Source organism: Pteropus medius, unplaced genomic scaffold (genome assembly GCF_902729225.1).
Source record: "Pteropus medius unplaced genomic scaffold, Ma_sr-lr_union100, whole genome shotgun sequence".
NCBI classification, from domain to species: Eukaryota; Metazoa; Chordata; class Mammalia; order Chiroptera; family Pteropodidae; genus Pteropus; species Pteropus medius.
The window spans coordinates 7,853,660-7,881,112 of NW_024342473.1; the positions used below are offsets into that span (position 1 = coordinate 7,853,660).

The 27,453-nt window shown below is 37.1% G+C and overlaps 2 protein-coding genes across 7 annotated transcripts in view; one reads left to right on the forward strand and one right to left on the reverse strand.

Moving 5' to 3' along the window:
• The window catches only part of GPR137C (G protein-coupled receptor 137C), a 47,497-nt gene extending 36,919 nt beyond the window's left edge, over positions 1–10,578 (reverse strand). Inside the window, exon 1 of the mRNA XM_039865112.1 lies at positions 9,826–10,578. Within this exon, the coding sequence (XP_039721046.1) occupies positions 9,826–10,269 (444 nt within the window). The 5' untranslated portion in view covers positions 10,270–10,578. The remainder of the gene's footprint in view (positions 1–9,825) is intronic.
• Positions 10,579–10,933: 355 nt separating this feature from the next.
• The window catches only part of TXNDC16 (thioredoxin domain containing 16), a 68,649-nt gene continuing 52,129 nt past the window's right edge, over positions 10,934–27,453 (forward strand). Inside the window, exons 1-7 of one of the 6 annotated variants that reach the window (XM_039865115.1) lie at positions 10,936–11,073; positions 15,027–15,090; positions 16,779–17,004; positions 17,721–18,014; positions 19,004–19,086; positions 23,961–24,034; positions 24,860–24,934. In XM_039865115.1, the coding sequence (XP_039721049.1) occupies positions 17,852–18,014; positions 19,004–19,086; positions 23,961–24,034; positions 24,860–24,934 (395 nt within the window). In that variant the 5' untranslated portion in view covers positions 10,936–11,073; positions 15,027–15,090; positions 16,779–17,004; positions 17,721–17,851. The other 5 variants (XM_039865116.1, XM_039865117.1, XM_039865118.1 and 2 more) reach the window with 5 other exon arrangements.

Sequence of the window (27,453 nt, forward strand, 5' to 3'; positions counted from 1 at the left end):
GGTACAAAATGAAAAGTAAAAGTCTCTCACATCCTTCCCCTACACCTCATCTATCTAAAGATAACCACAGCTAACAGTATTTTATAATTCCTTTGGAGGACAGAAAGGAATTGCAATAGACTTGAATACACTTTTCCCCCCGCCCATTGATGCACTGTTAAATACTCCCCCCATTTAAAAAAATTTTTCACTAGTTTATCTTAGAGACCTTTCCGTGTCAGTACATACGTACAGATCTGTATGTATGAACTTTAGTGGCCATCTTATATTCCATCTGGATATGCCATAATTTGATTGATGGGACACTTGGGCTGTTTTGTTTTTTTTGCAATTATCAACTATTCTGTGCTGTGATTAAAGTTCATTTTTCCCTCTACCGTTTTTCCCCAGTCCTGGGCATCATCAGGCATTTTAATTTTTGTTACCTCATGTATGAGAAAAATGGTATCTTATTCTTTATATTTCCTTAATTATGAATGAGATTAAAGCATACTTTCATATATTTTCATCTTTTAACTCATTTGCCATTTAGAAAAAAAAGTGCAGCTCGCTGCCAGCGTTAATTTAATTTTACATAAACACTCTCTTTGAGGCTGAAGTAAATCTGACTGGTTTTCAATGAAAATATGAAAACTGTTCTTGGAGTTATTTCTAAACAGAACTTGTCTCTTATCCTAATGTAACAGAAATGTATATGATGATCAATATTTAGTAATTTTTTGTGTGTGGTAAATTTCAAAGCACTGAACAACACAAAGTGGAACATCTCAGATTTGACATTTTCAGAGATCAAGAATTACTATATTTTGGGCAGTGAACACACAACTATCTATCTATCTATCTATCTATCTATCTATCTATCTATCTATCTATCTATCATCTACACTTTACTGTTAAATTGTACACCTGAAACTTACTAGATTTTGTTAACCAATGTCACCATAATAAAAATGTGATGTTGTAAAAAAAAATTACTATATTTTGTAAATGGAAATACCACTACTAAAACCAGAATACTATAGATGCCACTTGTTTCCAAAGACTATCAAAATACTAGAGTGATAGAAAAATAATAAAAGTGAGATATTTTGTGGCAAACTTTGGGGGTAAAGTTGGGACTGTAATCTGCAAGTTATCTCAGGGTACATGCTGTAGCTGCAAGTGCCACTGAGTATTCTCTGGGCAAACGGGAAATGGGTTAAAAACAATTTTCCCCTTTTAAACTATTCCCATTTTTTTCTTTTGGCTTTCCTTTGTAATAATATGTATGATTCTTAGTAAATTCAACTCCCTTTTGTTTTTAGTAGGCATTGTAAATATGTTTTCCTAGTTTGTCGGCTGTTAGACTTATTTTGATTTTTTTTTTTGGTGATACGTAAGTTTTAAAATTTATGTACTCAGACTTACCAGACTTTTTTCTTTGTTGCTTTTGGGTTTATGTCTTTTTGAAAGATCTTTTTCAGAATACAGCTTTTTTCTAGAACTTTTTTGTTTTCATGTCTTTGCTCCACTTAAAATTTGCTTTTTAACATCCTTTTATTTTATAAAGTTAGTAAATTTTCACTGAAAAAATAGTGTGAAATATATTTTGTAATATGGTTTATATTCTTTTTACTATTAAAATGGCAATGAAAGGAAAAATATAAAGTGAGTTTCTTATAGACAAATATAGTTGGATTTAAAAAAAAAAATCCATTCAGCCACCCTATGTCATTTGGTTTGGGAGTTAAATCCATTTACATTTAAAGTAACTGATAAGAAAGGATTTACTACTGACATTTCATTTTTTTCCTATTAAGTCTTGTAGTTCTTTGGTCTTTTTATCTTTGTTTTATGTTCTTTGTTTTTATATTGATATGCTTTTATTCCTTTTCTTTTGTGTAATTTCTATAAGTTGTGTGTGTGCATAACATGCGTGTTTGTGTAAGCTGTGGGCCTTACAAAGTATCTTATAGTTATGTCCATTTTAAGCTGAAAACAAATTAAGTTCAATTGCATACAAAAACTCTACATTAACTTCTCCCTGCCAACACTTTGTTATTGTTGTCCCATTTTATATCTATTTATCTTGTGTATCTTTTAACATATTTTTAGTTATTTTTGTACTTTTTTCTTAACTTTTATACTAAAATTAAAAGTGACTTACTCATCACGGTTAAAGTAATACAGTATTCTGTATTTTTCTAAAATATACCTTTCCCAATGAGTTTCATACTTGTACTATTGTTACTGTTGAGCATCCTTTTTTTTCAGCTTCAAGAACTCTCTTTAGCATTTCATGTAAGGCAGGTTTAATGGTGATAAATTCCTTCAGCTTTTGTTTATCTAGAAAAGTCATTCTCCATTTTTGAAGAGTAGTTTTGCAGAATATATTATTCTTGGTTGGCAGTTTTTACTTTCAGCATTTTAAAAAGCTCATCCTGCAAGATGATCTTTTCTGGCCCACAAGATTTTTGCTGAAAAATCTGCTTATACTCTTATAGGGCTTCCCTTGTATGTGACAAGTCTCTTTTCTCTCTGCTTTCAAAATTCTGTCTTTGACTTTTGAATTGATTATAATGTCTCAGTGTGGATTTCTTTGGATTCCTCTTTTTTTGTATCATTTTGCTTTTTCGGATCTGGATGTCCATTTCCTACCCCAGATTTGGGAAGGTTTTGGTCACTATTTGAGTAAGATTTCTGATCTTTTATCTATCGTGGAAATCAATGTGGATATTGGTCTTCTTGATGGTGTACCATTAAATCCTTCTAGCTTTGTTCATTGTTTTTTGTTCTTCTGATTTCCAATGACTTGTCTTTGAGTTCATTGATTCTTTCTTCTATTTAAGTTTTTGATGAATCTCTGAAGTTTTCACTTGTTTTTGTGTTCTTTAGCTTCATGGTTTATGTTTTGTACTTTTTAATATTTCCTCTGTTAAAATTGTTCTCATGCTTTGTTAAAATTGTTCCTGCTTTATTTTCCTGACCTTAGTTAGCATCTTTAGGAGTTATTTTGAATAACTCTGTAAAGTAAATCATATAACTCTTTTATTAGGGTTTCTGGAGATTTATCTTGCTTTGTTCAGAACACCTTTGCCTAATCCTTCATTTTCCTTGACTCTGTGTTGGTGTCTGTGCATTAGACAAAACAGGCAACTCTCTCAAAGACTGGTCGTATAAAGGAGAAGACTCTCACCAGTTTGTCCAGAGATTCTGGGGGATTCTACCCACTCTTTCCCTTCCCAAGAAGCAGGAGGTTGTAATTCTAGCTTGTTCACTCACTCTGAGTTGAGGGAAAAAGGAAGCTATGTCATCTATCTGTTCAAATTGCTGTTTCTGTTCTCTCCCAGGTGGCTAGACTGTACTGGACCGGTCAGAGCTCCAAGACTGACAAGACAGCATGACCTCTGTGGAGGAGGGCTTCCTAGAAAAAGTTGGGCTGCTTGATGTGTGAACCAACCCCTTCCCTCCACTGGGAGGAACTGAGAGCTAGGAAGTCTCTTCCCAATTGTATGGTACTATACTGGGTCAGAAACTCTGATAAGGGGTTGTCCCTAATCTACCATTTTGGGTGATTTTGATTTTGTATTCACCTGGGGTGCAGGAGCCTTTCAATTAGTTTCTAAGTTTCTCACAAAGAAAATCTGCCTGTGAATTGTTACTGAATTGATATGTTTTCAGGGAGAAGGAGAGTCCATGGCTTCCTACGCCATCATCTTGCTGATGTCACTCTCTCAGTATGGCTTTTATTTTACCCTTATTGTTCATAGTTTCATTGTGGGTAGAATTTTAGATTGCTGGTTATTTTGTCTCAGCATTTTGAAGACATTTCTCTGTCTTCTGGATTCCTTAGTTGTGAATGAAATGCCAATACTCAAACTAATTTTTACTCATTTGTCGGTAATATCTTCTCTAGTTTTAAATATATTATCATTGGTATTTTAAGGTTTTATTCCTATATGTGCATTTTCAGTTAGCCTGTCTTGAATTTTTTGGGCTTTCTGAATCTGAAACTTGGTGACATTCATAAATTTGGGCAAACTCTAAGTTCAATACTCTAATAACTCTAAGTCATAAACTCTAATAATTTCTCTGAAATTCCAGTTAGAGATATATTGGATCTGCTCATTATATCTTCATTCTATCTTAATCCCATGTTCATATTTTCCACTTTTTGTTTCTCTAGGCTGTATTCTAGGTAATTTTTCCCCAGATTTTCTAGTTCGTTAATTTCTTAATGTTTAACCATCAATTTCAGTTTCTAATTTTAATCATATTTTTCATTTTTGAAAATAATTTATTTCCAAATGTCCTAGTCAGCTTTGATTTATCATATATCAATATTAATTTCTTAATTCACATAAATGAATATTTTATATATGTATTTGTTAATTCTGACATCTTCAATCTTTGTAGGTAAGATTCCTCAGTGTAATTTTTCATTGTGAACTCATACTCCTTGGAATTTCATATGTCAGGATTCTAGGTTTAATGTATACTCCTCAACGATAATTTGCATTTGCTCTTTTTAGGTGCTTGAAGTTATACCAAGCCAGAGTAATATTAACCTACATCATTTTCAAGTTTGTTTTTTTTCCCCTCTAAAGTCACAGAAATGGTGTGAATTCAGGCTCCAGACTTGTGTGAGAATAAGCTTGTTATGCATTTTCAGAGAACACCTTTCTTTCCCCAATTTGTATCTCCTTCATCCAGAGCCAAGATAGGCACAGATTCTATCATCTATTTCTGAGGACCTGTTCATTTTCCCCCTAGTCCACTAAAGATGTACATTGAGAATTCTGGCATTAATTTAGAGGGGATAATTCTGATTAGAACTCACTACAAGGTATTGCCTCCAATGTCACCCTCCCACACCTCTAACACATAAAATTAAAATCGATACCTACTCCTAATCCCAAGACAAACATCTGTGTAGTACTTTATCATTCCACATTCATTTCTTTTATGGTTTCTTGTCTCTGAGGTATTTCCTCACTTACCAGCTTAACCATTCATTGAAAAAGATTAAATACTCTCTGCATCATTTTAAGGCATCTCTCTAAATCTTTGTTCAGCCAGATGGCCCTGGTTTACACTTTTATAAACTAGGAGATGAGGGTCATATGCTGAATGTGAAGGAAGAAGGAAAGGAAGAGTTTTCTGGAGAGTGAATGAGGCTTGAAGTGGTGAAGATGACAAAGCAAGTTAAATAATGAAGCACTAAATAATAAACAAAGAGCTGATGGTATCCAGGACAGTTCATAGGGAGAGATCACTTGACAAGACTTTACAGCTCCTGGTTATACAGTAGTCTCATATCTAATACATATTAGCCATATAATCTTAGACAAATTACATCTCACTGAAAATATAAGGCATTATAATTATGTCTTCTGCCACAGAATTACATCTCAAACTCTTGTCTCACAGATGATCTCAGGAAAAATTGAATCAAGTTCATGGATAAAATAGTTTAGGAGATTCGTGGATAAAATATCTAGTTTAAAATAACAGTTATGGATAAAAATCCAACATTTAAATAAACCACTATTTCAGTAAATAGTAATTGACTCTGATGTGAGACATTTGTTTTATAGGCTTCTCTATTTAATAGAATTTGTTAAAACCAAATTAGCAAAGCTCTAATTACTAAGCCATATTTGCCATGATATAAAAATAGTTTTGCTAAGCAAAATTCTGTAGCATATTAAAGTAGTTTCATTAGGATTTTACCTATAGTAATCAAAATTAAATTTTATCTAATTAAACCAGGATAATCTAAGAGAATCTCAGCATTCATACCATAAGCAAACTTTTAGGCAGAAAAGATAAAGATCCCAGAAAATATACAAATAATTTACCTCAAATGTTAATAAAAGTTGAGTTAACCCCCAAATTATAAGTGGCTAAATATTTTCTAGGTTTTGGCCTTTTCAAGATTGTCATGCAATGATATAGTCACCATTGTTCTAGTTGCTTTAGGTGATGAAAATACTTTTGTGAGAAATCACAACATTATAACAAAATCAAAGTATTGATAAATTGAACTGCATGTTATTTGACATACCATCAATATTTGGAAGATATCCATTGTCTGAGACAATGATAGCATCCATAAATGTAAAAATTAAAATTTGAATTTAATTCTCCTAATTGCTTTGGTGTTGTGATTAAGTCACAGTATTTTATCTTGATTAAGCATATGGTACTCACGTTACAAAAATGCAAGAAAAAAATGTCATTACAGGTCTCAAAGAGGAACTGATTTTGGCGTGCATCGCAATACTCCAAAAAATAGTATACTATCAACTCTCATTTTAAGTCCTATTACTTGTTCCAATGATAGATAGCAACCATTTTATCAGGTACACAGAAGCTCCCCTTGTCTGCAGTTTCAGTTATTCCCCTGTAAACTGTGGTTAGAAAATTCCAGAAATAAACAATTCATGTTTTAAATTGTGCATCATTCGGAGCAGCAGGATGAAATCTCGCATTATTCTGCTGTGTCCTGCCTGAGATGTGAATTATCCCTTTGTCCAGTATGTCCAAGTTGTATACTCTACCTGCCCATTAGTCACTTAGTAGTTGTCTTGGTTATCAGATCGACTGTCACAGTGTCACAGTGCCTGTGTTCGAGTAACCCTCATTTTACTTAATGGCCCCAAAGCACAAGAATTGTGATACTGGCAGTTTGGACACAACACGGAGAAGCTGTAAAGTGCTTCCTTTAGCGAAAAGGTATGAATGTACAGGAAAAAAAAAATAGTTTGGTACATAGGGTTTGGTACTATCCGCAGTTTCAGGCAACCACTGGGGGTCTTGGGAATATATACCCTGTGGATAACAGGGGACCACTGTAATGTTTTAAAGACTAAAGTCTTTTGTGCTAGAAGTACAGGAGTGTGAACCCTTTTCTGGTAAGGCATATGTCATGCCAGAAAAAGTTCAAAAGGTGTTTTTAGATTAGTGTATAGGTTTCTTTTTTACAACTATCTGATTCCTAGAGGCTAATTATAATAAGTTGAAAAGTCTAATTATTTCAGAAAGGGCTACTTCTCCTTACCTCAATTCTAATCAAGTGTAGTCAACAGAGTGGTTTTTTGGAAAACTATGAATTTCAGAAGAACCACCAAAATGTGTTTAAAGCAGTAATGGTTGTTTTACTTACTTTATTTTTATACTGCTCTATGGTTCTCTGTAACTAAGTCCTGAAATTTAGAATTTTTTTTAGTGGGAAATAGATATAACAATTGCTTTAAAGAAGTCAAAAGTAAAATAAAATTGGTATATAATACGACAGTAAAGACAGTGACTTGGTAATGAAGAACCACATCTATTCAAAACAGAAATCTCAAGGCCTTTTGGTTTAAAAAAATCAAATGTCAGGTAAATTTTGTATTTGTCACCACATAAATGTTCCCTATTATTTTGCTCACTAGGAATACAAAGAACTCACTGGGAAAGCTTCATTAATTCAGAATGACCAACGGAAAAGATACTTCCAGTAACATGGAATTGATATAAAAATTTGAACGCAAATACTCTTAAATACAGATTACTCTGGATTTTTTTCTAATGAATAGGAAATTGATTTCTGGTTATCTCTTTTAAAACAGGTTGGAAATGTGATTTAAGTACAGTTATATGTCTTAAAATTGGTAATTTGATCATAAAAAGACAAGCATAGACAAGCGACCTACACTCTTTGAGACACTACAAAAGGAAAAAGCTTTAGTCCAGCCTTTTTCCAAATTATATTTTCTAAGTTGAGTTTTATTGCTTTTTAAAAGGTACATCACACAAACAAGAGTTCATTTAATAGGAAGACTTAGACATTTAAATTTTTCCTCACTAGCTTGGAATATCAGCTGTCAAAAGTCTGAATACCCAATCTAGATATCATAGAGTTTATACTACAGAAGCATACTTTTAGAATTTTTAGACTAATTATACATGCTTTTTTCCTACTGTGATAGTGTTTAGCCACTTTGTGTTTACCTTGGGATGAGAGGTATGACTGGGAGAGAGACAAGAGAACTTTATGGGGCACTGACATACTGTATATTCTAATCTGGGTGGTGATAACATGAGTGTATCCATATGTCAAATTTCACCTAGCTGTACGCATAAGATTTATGCACTTTATGGTATATGCTATAGCTCAGGAAAAAGGTAAAAAGAGTGTTTAGTTACTTTATGAAATGCCCAACTATTTAACAGTGAATCATTAATTTTATAAGTCAAAATGTATAGAAGAAAAACAAATTATATGATGCTAGTGGCATAGGAATTGCTAGTCACTTTCCAGTAAATTAAATGTATCTGAAGCTAGAGTAAAGCTTCAGTGATAAGTCACTGGTATCCTATCAGAAATGGTGTCAAGAAGAATACAGTGTATCAGTTTAACCATAAAGGAGAGTTTTATTAAAGCTTAAACAACTAAGTGACATGACTATGGCATGATTATTTGATTTATGATTACCCATGTTTTTTATTTCTGCTTCTGTTTGGATTTTTGTCGCTGCTTGGACCTCTAAAGGATAGGGAAGAAAAATAATTAAAGTTCTGTTACTTATTTTCAACTGTTGTTTTTAGCGTGCCAAAAGCTACAGTTATGACTGGATTTTAAAATTATGGATTCTACTTCCAATCTAATAAGTGAGAAATGAATTGGTTTAGGTATGCAGGAAACATAAACACATAATTTGCCTCAAATGTTTTTACTTTTGCTCATAACTATGATAATTCTCATCACCTTTAAAAGCCTTTGAGAGGATTAGCTGCACAGACCAATATTGTTCTATATTAGTCAGTATTAAGCATATGATGTCACCTTGTTTCCTCTCCTCCTCAAGCTATTTTTTTTTGCGGGGGGGGGTAGGGAGACTTTTTTAGGGGCGATTCTCAAAATTCTGTGGCTTAAATACCACGAGCTGACACACATGACTGACACCCTTACACTCCTAAACCTGTTTGAAATGGGTCAAATACCTAAGCGGCACAGAACAATGCAATCCAACCAGTAATTCCCCATAAAAAAGAAAGGGGGTGTGATTAGCTTCCAGCTATTAAGCAAGTTATTGCAAAAACAGTTTGGTGGTTTGTTTCTGCAATAGGCACAGGCTAACACAATATTTTCTCTTAATTAGCTCAAAAAAAAAAAAAAAAGGCTAGGTTGTAAGAGGTAGGATAAATAGCCAAAGCATGAAACAACTGGGGCAAACATTAAGGGCTTTTTAGAGGTCTTTCTATTGACCCTCAGCATTGGTTATTGATCATTAACCCTGCTGGGGAACTATCGAACGGAATTTGTGTGAGGCTTATCCAGCCACAGGAAAGGAGATGCAGGAGGGAATATAAGCTTCTAATAAAAGAAACGCAGCAACAATAGCAGAGGAACAGCTCTGCCTGGTGACGTAATGGCTGGCAGCAGTCCAGCTTCAGCAGAGCTGCTGCTACCTCAGCATCCAACCTCTCAACACGGTCCAGCTTCGGCGGAGCTACCGGGGCTGCTACTTCTTGCGATGCCACTTTGTTAGTGCCACCAACACCTTACCTTAGAGGGCCAGAACAACGAACAAAGGGTTGTTCTGCTGTTCTAAGTTGTCAGAACACACTCTCTCCCACGCCCCCCCCGCCCCCGCCACATGCCCTCAGTAACCGAGTCAATCAGCTGCTTAAGTTTAGGGCGAGAACACTGGCGCTTCCTCCAGGCGTGCCTCGGTTTCCCCAGGCTGGTCTTGGGTCCGCCTTTCACCCCCCAACCCCCAACGGTCCTCAGCCAGAGTTGGATCGCGGCGGCCCCGCTTGCCCGCCCGGCCCCGCATGCCGGTCCTCCCGCCTTACCTCCGCCAGGTAGAGGTTGAGGAGACAGAGTGTGGAGAACTGGAGACAGGAGGGGAAGCAGTAGAGCAGCCAGTGGGGGAAGAAGTGCAGGTGAGCAGGCGGCCGGAGCAGGGGCAGGGAGCCGCTGAGCGAGAAGGCAGCGGAGAAGAGGGTGGTCCTGAGCGCTGCCCACAGGAGACAGAGGAAGAGAGAGAGGCTCTGGTAACTCAGCCGCCGTTCGCGGTACAGGAGCAGCCGCCACAGCTGCAGGTAGGCAAAGGCGAAGAGCGCGGCGTAGAGCAGGGCGTGCAGGACGCTCAGCGCCAAATGCACCGAGCCCGGCACCGCGGCGCCTGAGGCGGCAGCGACGGCGCTCTCGCCTCCGCCACCCTCGCCCGGCGTCGAGGGCTCGCGGCCGGCCGTGGGAGCGGCGGTGGCCACCGGACCCGGCACGGAAACCCCCATGAGGGGGCTGGGCGGCGGGCGAGGGAGCGCGGGAAGGAAAGGGCAGGACTCGGAGCAGCCGTCGAGGGGGAGAAGGATTTGTCCCTTACCCCCCACCCACCCCAACCTTCAACCCCAGGAAGCGCCGTGACAGGACCCGGAGCCCCACGCAGAGCAGCCGCGGCTCCCCGACCCCGCCTCCTCTCCCCCTCCCCCGGGGGTCTCGGCTCCTCCTGCTGCGGCTCCGCTCGGTAGCTGCAAAAAACAACTCTCGGCTGGAGACAATCAGCTGAGAAACCCGAGCATTTGAGGCGCTCGCTCCGCACGGTGGGCTCGCGCCGATTGGCCCAGGCGGGCACGCCCCCTGCGCGCCGCGTTCGGAAGCCCACGGGCCGTGGAACCCGTCGCTCCAGGGCTCAAAGATCCGATTGGCCGTTCGCTTTCTCCGCTTTCTCCCTCCCCTGCACTCCACACCCACGCCACGGATTGGTCCAGCAACTGCACGGCTCCTTCCCATCGGCGGGAGGATTCGGTTGTTGCCTGTCACCTGGGGCGGGTCTCGCTCCGCCCCCTGCTTTTCCCATTGGTTGGAGAGGTAGCACGTAAAGAGCACGAGGAGAAGGAGGAGCCTTGGGACTTGTTTTTTTTGCCCTGCAGGTCGACTCCACCGACTGCACCGACTGCACCGACTCCACCGAGCGGTGGCGGCAGTAGGCGCTGGGTCTCGCAGGTTGGCGCATCGGTCCGCTGCTTCGGGCGAGCCGGGCAAGGACCCGCCTCTGCCTCTCCTTCACGTGGCGGGAGCGGTCGGCCGCGCGCAGGCTGGTAAGTGGTTGCGCGGGTTCTTCAGGCCAAGGGCTGTGATTTGTGCCTGCAAGGATGGATTCAGATCCGACGGCTCTCCCCCAGCAAAGGCCGCACCGCTGAGTTCTGGAATTTGGCTTAGAAAGGGTCTCACCTGGATTTTTCTGAGGGGCATTTTGCTTTCTTCTTTCCTGTCGTGAGCGGCGGGAAAAACGTGCGCCCTTTGAAGGGAGAAGGGATGGAATGATCAAAGATGAACCGAAGCTCTAAGTAAGACTCTTCTCTCCCCCGGGAACGGTCCTTTAAGGAAGAATGGTATTAGGTTGAGATGGATGTCCAAGCGATCTGTGAGTAGGGGGAACGTGGATCTTTGAAACTAAGAATTGGAAAGATGCTCTGGGCATAAGTTCAAGAGAAAGGCAGAAGTAGAACTGTATGTCTTTGATGAATGTCTAGAGAGGAAGAAGTAGAATAGTCTGCGCTCCTTACATTCTACATGTATTCCTTTCAAAGTATTCGTCCTGTATGTGGTAGATGGTGGCTCAGATACAAAACCAGTGCTCTATTATGTTACTGCTATAAATAAGGGAGGAATAAATTTCCCAACGTGTATTGGACTGATACATAACATTCGTTGATTTTTTGTTGTTATTTGTTAAGAAAATGAGCAGAATAGTGCCAAATGAAGAGAAAATGATTCTTGTTTTTAGAATAAGTGGCACATCATAACTTCAGTATCTCTGAAAGACACCGCTACATTAACTAGCACAGCCAGGACTTAGCCTTTCCTAACTCACTATTAGTTCTAATGTTGCGCAAGAAGAGTGCTGCTACCTTCTTTCTTAGCTAGTGACCCACAGGAAACTTTAAAGTTTATTTTGTACTCCACGTTCTGGGACAGTAGTTCACCAGGCACCAGATGCTGGTATATTTTGGATTCTTTATAGATGTGCTGACAAACTGTGATAGATGTTTAGCCCTAGCACTGTTAAGCAGATAACTCTCAGATGAAATATTCAGCTTAGCAAGTTGTGCAGTTCAGCCTAGAGTAAGATACAACTTGCTGTAAGAAGTTAACAGGCCTAATCCAACAATGCTTTAGAGAAGGATCTCATGTTTATTGGATCTTTATTCTTATATTGTTATATAAGAAATTCATCTAATGGATTCCTAGAGCGAGTGGTTAGGGCAGTACACAGTTTTATTTGAGTGGGGACAGAATGCTCATAGTTATAGTGAGTTACCTGTTTGCAGTTATGCGCGTAAGCACATAAATTAAGCATGAACTCAGAGTTATGTGATTTGAGGCACTTGTCAAAATCAGGGGAGCCTCCTATTCTCTGGCATGACCTGTTTTTATATCTTTCATAATCAGTGACATGCAAGTTTAATGTCATGAACAGATTTTCACCATGAAGGGTTTTTTCTTTTTCTCCTGTATTCTCTACTCAAAGTGATAGTTGACATCTGAATAGTGCCTATATACTAGTTTTAGCTCTTTGCCTGTGAGACTTTTTATTTCACTGTCATTGCAAGTCCAGACACCCACTTGTTTCCTCCTTTTTGCGGGGGTAGGTTGGGAGGCACTTATATAGAGGGTGGAAAGAAGGAATTTTCCCCAAATACTTTGATGGGGCTGAAAAGTAGAGAGATGTTGACTCCTTTTATTGCCTCCTTTGGGTCTTAAATGATAAGCTATGAATATCTAATCAATGTTTTATTTGAGCCTGGTTCAGTGAGTGGGGCTCTATTCTCCAGTAGCAGCATTGAACTGTAAGTAAGCTAATTTTTGACAGAATATTCTTACAGGAACTTTATAAGCATTCTATGCCCCTTTCGTTGCAAAATATGACATGTGTCTTTTCCCAGAGAATGATGCCCACAGATCTTGGTATAATTTCTGTAATGTTCACAGTTGTTAATTTCCTCTTTTTCTTGAGAGAGAAAACCATAGGAAATTTAGGCCTGTAAAGGGGAAATGGATCAAGGGTCTTCTGGAAAAGCTTGCTGCTAGATATTCTAAAATGTGAAATGTGTCCAAATGCAGTGATTGAATGCCGTTGTTCAGATTACTTTAGCACAATGGTCTTTCAAACATTTAAAGTGGAACTGTTTGCCAATTATTACATATAGGACCCAATCCAAAATGGGATTACTCCAGCCGAAGAGGGCCACCAGCTGTTGCACCTTTCTACGGAACACGTGAAAAGCGTATCCTTGCCCCCTACCCTCAATAGCAGGAAGATCAGTGTTTTTCCCTTGAAGTACTTCCTCCTCATTTTGGTGCTGAACAAAACAAATTTTTGTTGCCCTTAGCATTTTATTTGCAAATGTGTGAAATTGCTATAAACACTTCTAAGCATTTATACTCGATTTCTCTGTTTATCACAGAAATTGTTTTATTGTAGACCAGTAACAGTTTGCATTCTGGCACATACACTAGAGCATAGTTCTCCATGGTCCTTGGCTTTGCCCTGTGAGAGGGCCTTCTATCTTTATTATCTCTGGCCACATCTGAAGTGGCTTTGGAGAATATGAAATCTTTATATGGTTGAGCAATTTTTTTCAGCTTGCTTCCTGACTTTACAAGGGTGGGGGGAATAAAGGATTGTTTTAAGTTTTGACCCATTTCCTGTTTGTCCCAAGAATAGTTTCCAGTGGTGCTTGCGGTCTCACTGTTTACCCCGAGATAACTTGGGGATTACATTCCTCACCTTACCCCTAAATTTGCCATGAAATATCTTGCTTTTATTATTATTTTCGCATTGCTCTAGTATATCGATAGTCTTTGGAAACAAATGACATCTATTTATAGCATTCTATAAATAGTAGTGGTATTTCCATTTACAAAATATAGTAATTCTTGATCGCTGAAAATGTCAAATCCAAGATGTTCCGCTTTGTGTTGTTTAGTGCTTTGAAGTTTACCACATGAAAAAAATTATTAAATACTGATCATCGTATACATTTCTGTAACATTAGTATTAAAGACAAAAGTTCTCTTTAAAATAACTCCAAGAACAGTTTTTATATTTTATTTTCACATTGAAAATCAGTCAGATTTGCTTCAGCCTCAAAGAGCATGTTTATGTAAAATTAAGTTAATGCTGGCAGTGAGTTGTACTTTTTTTTCTAAACGGAAAATGGTTTAAACAGCTCGTCTCTTGAATGGTGATGGTTCTTCGAGTACCTTTCTTTTAATACCTCATTAAACAAAACCAACAGCAACTATCACACGATACTCACCTTCCATCTTCTAGCTTCTTAGAGCTATAAGTAAGTCCATTAGCCGCACGAACCTGGTACATGCTCATAAATTCATTAGGTACGTGTCACCTCCAAATTATTGTAGTGACAGTTTCATTAACTGTTTTGTCACTCCTTAATATGGATCATTTGGTGAGCTCCTGTCTCTGATTAGTATCCTTAAAGAAAAGAATTTCCTTGATTAGACCCAGAATAGTTTCCTTGCTGCTTGACCCCTGAGCCAGTATTTTGGGGTTCTCATTAAGGCAGCATCTCACTTCTAGTTTGTATACCAGTCAAGATAAACTAGATTTTTCTGCAGTAAGAACTCCTCAGATCTCAGTGGCTTAAGACAAGATTTATTTCTTCCTGTATCACATGCTCATTGCATATCAGCTGTGGGTTCTCTTTGTTGTACTCATTCTGGGACCCATGATGATGAACAGCAACCATTTGAGCATTTTTAAAACAAAGCCTGGTATATCACACAGTAGCTGTTAAAATTGTTGCCTGAAAGAGACATACCATTTTTGCTCACATTTTGTTGGCCAGAATAAGTCACATGGTGGCTTCAAACTTTACTAGAGGTGGGAAATACAGGAAGGTAAGTAATCCTACTTAATATCTGACACGAAAAACAAACTATGTACCCCATGCTAATGAACTACCACACCAAGGTAACAAGGTCACATTTCTTCCAAGGTTCTCATCACTGTTTTGATTTTCAGGTTTGGAAGCAGTAAGTACTGTTTTCTATTCCATATTCAAATAACTGGAGAAAAAAGACACCAGGTACCTTCTGTATTTTTGTCTTTACTCTGTTCTCACTGGGTGTTACTATTCCCCCACCGTTTCCCATTCATACTTTTTAAAGATCTTTTTATGAGGAGACAAGTCTCTGGGCAAATTCGTTTTATTTACCTTGCATGTGAAATGAACACTCTTCTGTGGCCCCACAGGGATAGATTGGATTAATATGAGTCGAATCTATAGAAGATTTGATTATATACAAGTAATAACTTTTAAATCAAAGTGAAAAGGTACAGTTTAGAAAGTCAGATGGTTTTATAAGGTTTCAAAGTACCCTGGGGTCTTTTCCCTCCCCCCACAATTCTTATTCCTTAAAGACAATTAGTTTCAATTGTTCCTTTTCTTTTGGCATTGATCTTCCTATTTCCAATAAACTTGGCTTTTGGTCTTGTGAAAGATGAATATTTAGCTCTCTTTTATTCCTTTTCTCACCCTGTTCACATACTTTTTTACTTTGTCTCCCCATCTTCTCAACTGTGGTTGTCATGGATTTGGTTAAATCATTATTCAGTATTTTATTATGACTATGTAAACTCTATTTCTAGCCGACCTGTGCAGTATTCTCTGCTTTAAGTAATTTCTTGAATAATCAAACTTATCAAAGATGGAACAAACTGCAAGGTTGCTGCTAAGTTCCTTTCTCTACATGTAAGAATAATCACCAACATCTCTAATTGATCAAATGCACAGTACTTTCACATGTGTAATGTCATCTATTCAGTAAAATAGATGTGGAAAAGTATTCAAGCACTGAATGTGCAGTAAGACACATTTGGTGCTGCAAAATACATTCTAGGAGAAAAGAATCATATGTTAACCCTAATGTCCAATTTAGTGTTAAAATACTTGAATTATAACCACAAAGACAAGAAAAATTATATTTTACACTTGAATCTTTCAATTGTGCTTTTACTTAGATATTTACCTTTTAATTAGGTTAGAATTATTTCATTAGTAACAAATTTTATGTAGTTATTCCCTTAGGCTCAAGATGCATGCGTTTCCCATCCCCATCCCCCAGAATATAAAGAAAATCTTGGATGACCTATTTTGAAACATTCCCATTAATATAAAGTGGTTTTAAAATATGCCAGTTTAAAGTGTCTATAGAGTATAATCAATTTTAATGTCAAGGATACCCCTTAATTGTATCATTAAAATTATTTTTTTATATACCTCTCACAGTCCTCAGTCCTCATTCTACTTGAGTTTTTGAACTCTTGGCTCATTATTAAAAATTGATGGCAAGTTTGTTCATTGTTTGATATAAATTAGCTCTAATGAGAAGAATATTAGGAAGTAATCATGAGTAATTAGCTCCTTTTTTTAGATATACCTGCTACTTTGGGGAGAGGTGTTATGTATTTATTGATAATATTGAAAGACCAGAGTAAATATCCAATTTAGTGTAATTTTTCATTCTTTTATTATTTTATTCATTACTGAAAAATTCTACCCCATCCTTATGAGTAATTTTTTTTTTCTCTTTTCCCTCCCTGTTTCCTGTTTTAAGATTGTGATCTTTTGTTTGAAAATTATGGGTTCTATTTGAAATTTAAAAAAATTAAAACAAAATTCTCACCTATACCTGTGGGTGTATCTTTAACTTCTGGAAGTATGATATTTTCATATTATACAAATTTTCCTAAACTATCTTCTTTTAAACTTAGGTAATATAGATTATCAGTAGAAAAGCTTCCTGAAAGAAGAAATTGTTTAAGATAAATTTGAAAGTAGCAAAACAGAAGAGAATTGACGGCAGATACAGAGGAGAGTGCAGAAGTAACCACAGCATGAAAAGATGAGAGGAGGTTATCTAGAACAGGGGTCCCAAACCCCCAGGCCGCAGACCACTACTAGTTTGTGGCTTTTTAGAACCAGGCTGCACAGCAAGAGGTGAGCAGGGGTGAGCAAGCAAAGCTTCATCTGTATTTGCAGCCTCTCCCCTGCGCTAGCATCACAGCCTCAGCTCCACCTCAGATCATCAGGCATTAGATTCTCATAGGAGCACCAGTCCCTGGTGCCAAAAAGGTTGGGGACCGCTGACCTAGAACAAATCTGAGTTCAGAAAATAGAACCGAATTAAAATATGAGTTGAAAAAGATATTTGAATTTCTAAGCAATATAAATAAATTTAAGTCTGGAGCATTAAAAATGTGTATTCAAAAGGAATGTTCTTAAGTAGTTTTAATAGCTACTTTCCAGCAGATTTAAAGTAAAAAGAATGTAAACATAGTAGACATATTTTGGATGTCTCACTGCCGTATTAATGGTATTAAATAACTATTTGTGTATTAATTGTAAATCTACTCTTGGTAGCGAAATTTAAAATGCCCAATTTAAAAATGGATTGGATATTTGAGAATTAATTTTAGGACCTTTAAAAATGACAATTAGCTTAACATACTTCATTACTATCTATTAAACTTAAGATACTTTGCGTTACATTTTCCAGATATCTTTGATACATTTTGCAAGTATCAAAGAACCCATAATATTATCAAATCAATGCCATTATATATCATAACTTATCAAATTTTTATTAGAAGGAAATAGTAAAGTACTAGCCAAATCATATATATAAGTAAGGCCTTATATTATTCTTTTTGCAGATTTTACTTCATTCAGTTTTTCAACAAATTCATTCTGCAAAATTTTGTCGAGCACCTAGTCTTGGCCAGGTATTGTCCAGAACACAGCAGTGAACAAAACAGAATCTCCTGCCTGTATACAACTACGGCTGATGATGTCTTCCAGTTTCAATGTATTTATAGTTGGCATCTCTTTTGTCATGACGTGCATTTTTTACAAGTCAACAGTAGGCTCTCTACCAGAACTGAGTCCTCAGAAATATTTAAGTACATTGCAACAAGGAAAAGCCTCCTTAGCTTATTTTTGTCAAGCCAGTAAGTACTTTTTATTTTCTGATTTTTGTGATGTTTCCATTGCTACTTAATATGTTCAGTGGGAATGTATTGTTAGGATTCATATGTGCTAGCTACAAAGCTGCTACTATAAAAATGCCTGCCTGGGTTTGAATCTGGATTCTACTGCTTGACTTCCTGTGTGACCTTGGTCAAGTCACTTAAGTCTCTCTGTGTGTCTTTTTTGTTATTCCTATTATTGAGGAAATAGTATTTGCTTCATAAATTCGTTGTAAGGATTAAGTGATTGTACTCATGTGACTAGTCCATAGTAAATACTAGATAAACGTTAGCTATTAATATAAAAATATCTGAATTTTATCTAGTCATTTCTGAAAGTATACTTTTTGGTATTTTTAGCATGTAAACATTTTAAGTGTTTTTAAACTTTAAATGTAGTATGAGTAATGCTTTAGTATAATACTCTGCTTAGTTAATTAATAACATTAATTAAACTAAATTAACTAATGTAACTATTGAACATAACTAATAATTGTAATGGTCTCATTTAAGTCTTCATGCATTAAAAAATACTATTGGAATTAGTGAGTGAAGAAAATCCACATTTCTATTGACTCATTGTGATTTGAAAATGGTATCTTAAAATCATTTTGAAAGTTTTGTGCATGTGTACATGTCTATTTTGTATATGGTATTAAACTTGGAAAAATAATCCCAAATATTAGATTTAAATTAAACATTTATTTACCTTATTATATTAGAAAGTTTTTAAGGTCACTTACAAAGTTAAAATATGTCATTATAAAGACTTTAGAAATAAGAATAATGAAATTTTGGAAAATAGGGTATAAAATAAAAAACTAGGTGTGTTTAATTACTAATCGTTGTTATTGTATACTAGTTGGGCAAACTAATATATTCTTCAGCTTGCAGCTTTGGGCTTTAATTTTAAAAATTCATCTTTCCTAAGGGCAAGTCATTAAACATTCATAAAACATTTCTTATTTTAGATTCTCCAAGTACCTCTATATTTCTTGAAGAACTGAATAAGGCTGTTAAACCTCTCCAGGACTATGGAATTACAGTTGCAAAGGTAGAAAGACATCTATGTCAATAAGTTATTAGTGACAAACATTTTACATTTATATGATTTAAGACTGAGTATCTAAAAATGCTTATGTTGTTTCACATCTTTTTCCAAACTGGAAAAATATTTTTCTACCTTTCTTTTTTCATAAGGATAAACAGAAGCACAGAAAGATAGTTCTAGATTATTATATAGATTAGTACATATAGAGAAAAAAAGCAGTTTAAAATTCTTTAGCTTAGAATTTAATTTTATTTTGTAAACTGTTGAATTGGGCTGTGGTGTCATTTTTCAATCCTATATTTAGGCATTGGTTTTGTTTTGCCTGACATAATAGATATTCACAATTCAATTGTTTATTAAATTTCTATTAGCACAAATGGAGGTACTAAAATGGAGGTAATTCAAGTATTTTTTCTTTCCCATTCTAAGTCTTTATAATTGCTTATATTGCAGTTTCTCTCATGCATGTTAAGTACAAAGTTAAAACAACCTAATTTGAACGTATATAGTTAATTTTTTTCTCAGAAAATGTGCATATTTGCCATTGAGTATTATGGAATATTTCCACAAGCATCATGGACTAGATAGCTACCTGAGCCTTTCATTTAGTTTAAATTTAGAATTTGTACTTCAGAAAACTAAATGAGAAATAATACAGGGATTATTAAATTCTTTGATTAGTGTCTACCTGACTTTCTGTCGTCCACGTAAGAAATGTCCAAACTTGTAGAGAGTTTTTATAAGAGTTGATTTGAGCCAAACCAACAACAAATGCCGGGGAGCAAGATCTCAAATGCTCCGGAGGATAACAGTTTTGCATTTTCTTTTATGCATTTGAAATTAAAGAGGGAACGTAAGGAAATTACATGAAGATAGGAGAAAGCAAAGTGGGAACTGGATTACAGGATAGTTAAGATTATGTACTTTCTTGAGGAGTCTGAAAAGGTGGTCACCACATATTAGAAGGAAGGGTCTGAAAAGAGGCATTTCAAAGGTATGTTAATGTATATGCACAGAAACAATGGACAAGGCTTGCTTAAGGCAAAAAGATAAGCCTTTTTTTTACTAAAGAAGTTATACGCTTGGGGCATGAATACCTATCATGACCTGCCCAGTTAGGAATTTGTGATCTAATCACCTAGTGAGGTTACTTTTCATAGAACCACTTTCTTTCACACAGTGTACATTTATTCTTAGTTGATTAGCCTTCCTTCTCCGAGAGATTGTCCTTGGTCTCTGCAACTAGAGTTCCAGGGTAAGAAGCATTGAAAGGTTAACTAACCTTGGCTTTTAAAGGGATTCTGTTCTCTCTACCCACAGAACACTTCTTACACCAAATGTGTGAGTTTTCCACACCAAGGAATTCTCACACTAACTACACAAAGTTAGCACAGACCACACAAGTTAAGGGCTCAGTTTTATAAGACTGCCTATCACTTCAGATGCCAATCACAAGTAGTGTGTCCCCAGGTTACCTGAGACTTCTACAGAACTTGGCAACAAATTGAGGGTTCTCACCACTCCTTCCTGAAATGCAGTAATTTGCTATAATGACTCACAAAACCCAGGGAATTACTTTACTTACTATTATTGGTTTATTATAAAGGCTATCTCAGAAATAGTCAAATGGAAGAGACCATAGGGCAAGGTCTTGAGTGCAGGAGGTCTATCCTGGGGTGGTTTGGAGTGTGTCATCCTCTCAGTACTTGGATGTGTCTACCAACCCAGAAGCTCTCCAAACTCTGTTGTTTGAGGTTTTTATGGAGGTTCCATTGTGTAGGCAAGGGTGATTAAATCATTGGTCTTTGTTGATTAACAATCTTACCTGAAGGATAGAAGGTGAGGCTGAAAATTCCAAACCTCTTAATCTTGCCTTTGTCTTTCGGAGGACCAGCTATCTAGGGCACCCCAGCCACCAGTCATTCATTAGCATGGAAGAAGACACTCCAAGGGTTTTAGATGCTCTTACATCTGGAACTGGAGTTAAAAGACCAAATATTAGAACAAAAGATACTCCTAGTATTCATGGTGCTCAGGAAATTATATGGGTTTTAGAAACTCTGTGTTAGGAACTAGGGGCAGAGACCAAATATGTATTTCTTATCATGTCATGGCTATATACCTTAAAAAAATTTTTTTCACTCAGTTCTGTTTGTATAGAGGTACCGTGCCCAGGGTGGGTGCCCACAAAGCTTAATATTCTACTCCAGTTATTAGATACACAGTTACTAGTTACTAGTTTCCTAGTTACTAGATAAATATCATGATTATCCCTTTTGAGAGTCATACCAACCTACTATTTCATTTCTAAATTTCTGTTTAAAACTTTATTCAAAGCTCCTCAGAGATGAGTGCCATTATCATGCCGAGGTATAATTGTTGTTCAAAGTTAACTGAGACCTAGCACATAATAGATACTCAGTAAATGTTTATGAGATTGAAATAAGTTCACTATATTTAATCTTCTATTGGATAGAAAGATGACTAAGTCTCAGTCTGTTACTTTGAAGGGTTTCTATCCTAAATAGGAATGACGAAATACATTCACAGATCATTTTAGTAATAAGCAGAACCTGACCATTTAGTAAGAGAAATACAAATAAAATGCAGTAGAGATTAAGAGAAAAGAAAGCTCATACCTGATTGTCGGGGTGGAAGGTCACACATGGTATTGGGAAAGACCACAAAAAGTAGCATTTTGAGATTTCTCAAAAGTTGAGATTTCAAGAGGCAAAGGTAGATGAAGAAAACACTAAAATATAAATGGACTAAATATTTCAATTAAGACAAAGATTGTCAAGCATGTATAATAACCAAAGCCAACTATATGAACCCCTCGAGTTTGGTAACATTTCTACTATCAAAACTTTCCAGATATTACCACTTCCAGTACCTTCACTTTTACCCCTTACTCCTTATCCAAACCATCATCATTTCTTATCTGGGAAGTCACAGTAGCCTTCTAATAATTGGCATTTCTCCTTCTTCACATGTAAGTCAGTTGTGTCCTCTCAGAAGGCTTTGTATTATAGTTATGATAAACTGAAACTTTTGTGGGCACTGGCTTCCTCTTTAATCTCATTTTCTGTCCCTCCCCTTGCTGATTTTGTTCCTGACACATACTGGTCAATCTTTCTGTTACCCGAATCTCCAGATATGTTATTTCCACAAGACCTTTGAAGATATCTTCCCACTCTGCTCAGAACTCGTCTATTTCACATACTTATATATTTGTATGCATCACTCCATTACTTCATTCTTGTACAAATGTCACTTCCTTGATTCCTATCTAAAATGTCCTATTACACGCTAACCCCTTAATATATTTTTTTATAGCACTTAACATTACATATTAGTTTTTTAAATGATCTGTCTCTACTTTTAGAATGTAGATTCTAAAGGTAAAGATTTTTATTTGGAACTTAACAGCACCCCCAGTGACTAGAACAGTGACTAACATATAGTAGGTATTCAAATAGATGATGAATGGACAAATGGACCAGTTTATTGTCATAATGCCAACCATCCCCTATGCTCTGACTTTTAAACATTCTTTTAAAAATTACATTCACAAATTTTTACTTTTTTTGGTTATGGCTATACTCTGACTTTTAACTTTCTCTTTTCCTGATATCTTTGCTGAGTATCACTTCTCCTTTTGTAGCTTTTGGGGGAACAAATGTAGCTTCCCTAATTGTCATTCTGATTACTCAAACTCTATTAAAATTAAATTCAACAACAACAATAAAACCCATCATAAAGAGCCCCAAAACTTAAAATCCAAAACAAAGTAACTTCTTCTAGCCTTGGTTTTGGTAAGTTATATTGGTGGCTACCCATTTGCTCCATCTAATAACCTCTTCATTCTTTTTATTGTCTTCCTTCCGCCGCTCTATTCCATGTTGCATATACATGCTCAAATTTCTCCTTAGTTTTACTTACCATATTTGTGAAGTCTCTTGAATCTCTTTTGTCCTTTTCTGCTTGACTTCAGATCCCAGTCATACTCGACCTATAATAATGTGATATTCTTTCAACCTGCCTCCTTATCTTTGTGCTCTCATGCCTTCCATTTTATCTTCATGTTCAGGATTGTCCTTATATTTTTTAGTTAGAGTCCTGATTGTAAGCGGTCAAGGGTTGTGATGGCTGCTCTAACATCATCAGGGACTCAGGTTCATTTTTTCTGTTGCACTGTCTTTAGCAGGTGTTTCTTCTTGAAAGATTCATCACGGTCCCTGATTACTGCTGGTTTTCTAGCTATCTTGTCTGAGTTTTGTCAGGAAGAAGTGAGAAGAGCAAGAGTTTTTATTTTTAGTCCATCCCCTTTTAAGAGCCTTCTAGGAATCCCAGCCAAATGACTTAACACCACTTAGCCATCCTTGGCTATTGGGAGCTTGTAAAAATCTTTTAATGGGGTACTTGCTTTTAGTGAAGTTCTCTTAGTAAAACAAAAGGGGAAGGTATATTCTGGGTAGGAAACCAGTAGTATCTGCCATACTTGTATTTAGGCTGCTGAGATGCTTTCATGGTCCCAGTTTACCACTCACTTCTATGCTTCCTGGCTTTTGCTCATAATTTTTGTCCTGCTTTGTTTCCTTCCTTTTCTACCTAGTTACCTTCTACTTGCTCCATAAGATTGAATTAAATGTAAACTCTTAGATGTAATTAAATACAACTCTTAGGTGTAGAAAAAGTTTCTGGGTTACCTCAAGCACTTGAACAAATGAGCAATTACAGGATAAAAATCAGAAAGAAAACTAAAAAAAATTTAACCTGGAGATAAACTGTAATGTTTAATTTTCCTTCTTGTTCTCCTAACCAAGAAACTTTACCTTTTGATATATATTCTAAGCCTTAAATATAATCTTTTAAAGGTTAATTGTGCTAAAGAAGAAACATCAAGATACTGTGGAAAAGAAAAGGATTTGATGAAAGCCTATTTATTCAGGTAAACTATTATTTTTAGTGTGATGGATAAATATAAAGCTATACTTCTAGAATACTTAAGTGTATAAATTATCACTAATCTGGAATAAAGTTGTTTGCAGTGGGGGTCACATATGAAGCTTAGCAAAAAGTTCAAGTATTAGATTTGTTACCTGCACTTTAGCTTCCTTGTCTATAAAATGAAGAGAATGATACCTACTTCACAGGGTTGTTTTGAATATTACATGAGAATCTTATGTAGACTCCTACTACAAATGCCTCTTAAGTATGCACTTAGAAAATTTAGTGTTCTAAGTAGATATGGTAGGCCCATATTCAGGTGTGAAATAAATGTGCCTTATTTTTGAGGAATCTGCTGATGTCCTGGATGTGGACTCCTCTGTACTTGGGTCTATAAGAGATTTCTCAGATTTTCTCTACAGACCCTTGGGATTTGGCCTAGAAAGTGGGGAGAGAACCTGTCTCCTCGGGGGCCTACTGTGGAGGACACTTCTTTCTCTCTCCTGCTTGTCTTTTTCCCAGCCCAGTTTGGGGAATCTGTGTATGTACGTGACAGGGAGGTTAGTAGGAAGCCCTGTTTAGACTCATGTTTTATTCCAGTTTTTTTTTTTTTTTTTTGCTAGGCCCAGAAACCTAAGTTAACATGGTTATTTAGTGTATCTTCAATAAATATTTGAGCGTATATTATGGCTAGCACTCTGTTAGGTGCATGAGATAATGCATACAGGCTCTAACATTAAAGAACTAAAAGCCTAGTATATTTGAGAAACAAGTAAATTGGATGCTAAGGAGATATTTCTGTAATGCCTTTTTGAACTTTTTACAGGGGCAACATATTACTCAGAGAATTCCCTACTGACACCTTGTTTGATGTGAATGCCATTATCGCTCACGTTCTCTTGTAAGTACAGGGAGTACCCATTCATGTCTTTATTACTTATATGGTGATTTCATTTTAGACAACCACAATCCATTAAAATATTTTAGAGTTTTAATAGATTTGTAGTCATGAAATTCACACAAATTGCTAGTCTATCTTCCCACATAGAGGATCTAAAATTTCTTAAGCAACAAAGGATACAGAAATATGTAGATACTCTGTATAAAAATAGGAGATGATACAACATGACCATATGAGTTATACTATAGCTTTTGCTTTTGATTCTACCTGAGAATTGAAGATTTTACCAGGTAAGAAGCTCACCTTTGCTATTCTCACTTGGATTTTTAAAGTTATCTAGGATACTTCTCACCCAGCTTGACTTTTTTCTAGAGGCTATAGCTCTGTGCCTGCTCAGTAAGTGTAGAAACAGTCCAAATGATCTCAGCACATACCTGAACGTTTACTGAGAGTAAGCGAGCAAATCTAATTTAAGTTCCCTGCCATGGAGTCTTTAGGCCTTGGCCTCAGGCCTACCTGGCGTTCATTCCTGTAGTCTCCCTCGGAATGAAGTCTAGTATTCTCTTTGGTGACAGAGCTGGAAACTGTGACTTGTTAAGGAAACGAGTTTACATGGACTTTCCCAATTTAACGTTGTTGTAGGTCTGTACCGACTAAGACCTTTGCTAACATTGGCTGTCTTTTTCTACTTAGCTCTCCTCTTCCTTCTCTGACTGGATTCCCATGCAAATTGGGTGAAAGTTAAGGTATTGAAAGCTCAAAACCGTTAAGTGAAAAGTTGTGTTTATCATTTTGCAAACAGACACTTTTAAATGTTCCAGTACTAATAATATGTTAATGAAAGGTTGTAATGAATCCCCGACAACCAAGGATCCTAAGGCCTGTCAGCTAAGAAGCCAAATGTAAGGAATGAAAGATGGACTTTTGAAGAAGGATTTCCAAAGAGCTATTGGGCTGCCTTAGAAGCCCTTTCCTGGGATAGAGAAGGGGTGGCTATTTTGAGGGTGGGAGGTGTGTCGTAAAAAGCTTAGCAAAAAGTTCAAGTAATAGAATGATACTTGTTTTATAGTAGATTTCTGATGACTGTCTTTGGCCCAGAAATGAGAGTGAAGAAACAAAAAGATCCTTTGAGGGATGGAGGAAGGGTGAATAAGATTGTCTTTGACAAGTTTGACAGCAAATCCTGGAGTGGCAGGTGCACCTTGGACAACCTGATGAAAAGATGGTTTTGAAATAATTGGGCCTTCGGTGTAGAGAGGCTGTTAGTGCTGGGGACCCTGTTATTTGAACTGACTAGCCTGTGGGGCTTGTGTCATGCAGTCCTGCTTTGGTGATGTCCTGTTCCTTGTGCTATAGTAATGTCGATTTATAGAACACTGATTCCACAAAGGTTATTCCCCATGTTCCTGCTAAATGCCAGATACCTCTTTGGCATTTGAGGATACAAAACAATAGGATGTAGCTTCTCTTCTCTAGGAATTTAGCGTTTTGTTGTAGAGATATATATAAACAAAATATTATGTGGTAAGTAAAATAGAAGTGTATGCATAAGGGCTTAAGGATCTGCTGGGTAAGGAAGTAGTTACTTGTGCCTAAAATGAGGATGGATATTTACTAAGAAGACTTCCTGAAGAAGGTGGCACTTGGGATGCATCTTAAAGGATAAGTGGGGGTTTGCTTGGTTGTGAAACGGAAGGTAGTGAAAGCAGTGGGAATTGTATGAGCAGAGGAATGGAGGTTAGAATAGTTTGAAGAAGATAATTTTTACTAGAGTATGACATGTGAAGCAGGAGATCAGGGCAGAGAAGTAAGCATGGGGTCAGATGAAGGAATCTTTGTTTACCATGTGAAGGTGTTTATTAGGCTTTTGGGTAGCCACTGAAGACTGAGAAGTCCATCTCTAGGCCACAATTCCTGTGTCATCTTTTAGTCTTGACCATAGGCAATTACAAGACTTTGTCTAGCAGGCTGCATAGGGAGAAGGTGCCTTGTCCACACTGGACTTGAATGAAGTTTTCTAGAGAAAATTGAGGTTAAGGACTTATGACTCTCCCCACTCCCAGTCCGTAAGGCCAAACATGCTGGTATGTACACCTGCATTTCTAACCCAAGTGTCTGTTTGGAGGCCTCACTATCAGAGACCTTGGCTAAAGTACCTCTCAAGTACATCTGATAAGACCTCCTTATCTCTACTTTGACTCAGTCCCTTTCCACTCCTAGCCCTTCTGCCTATCCTTCACCCCAGCCCCTGGGTCCATAAAGAGCTAGGAGTCTTTTGTTTGGGGCTCCTTAGAATGAGATGATTCCTTGAATCTATGCTTTGTCCACCTGACCCTCACCTGGGCTATTTCAAAGCAGGGAAGGGAATGGAACATTCTGGAACTGATGCCTCTCTTTTTGCATCTTGCTGTTTGGCTTGCTGTCCTTATCGATCACCCCAACTCAACACCTGCTTGCTCAACAGAAGCAGGCAAGTGATGTGATCAGATTAGCACTGGAGAGCCTTTCCTAGTGCATGT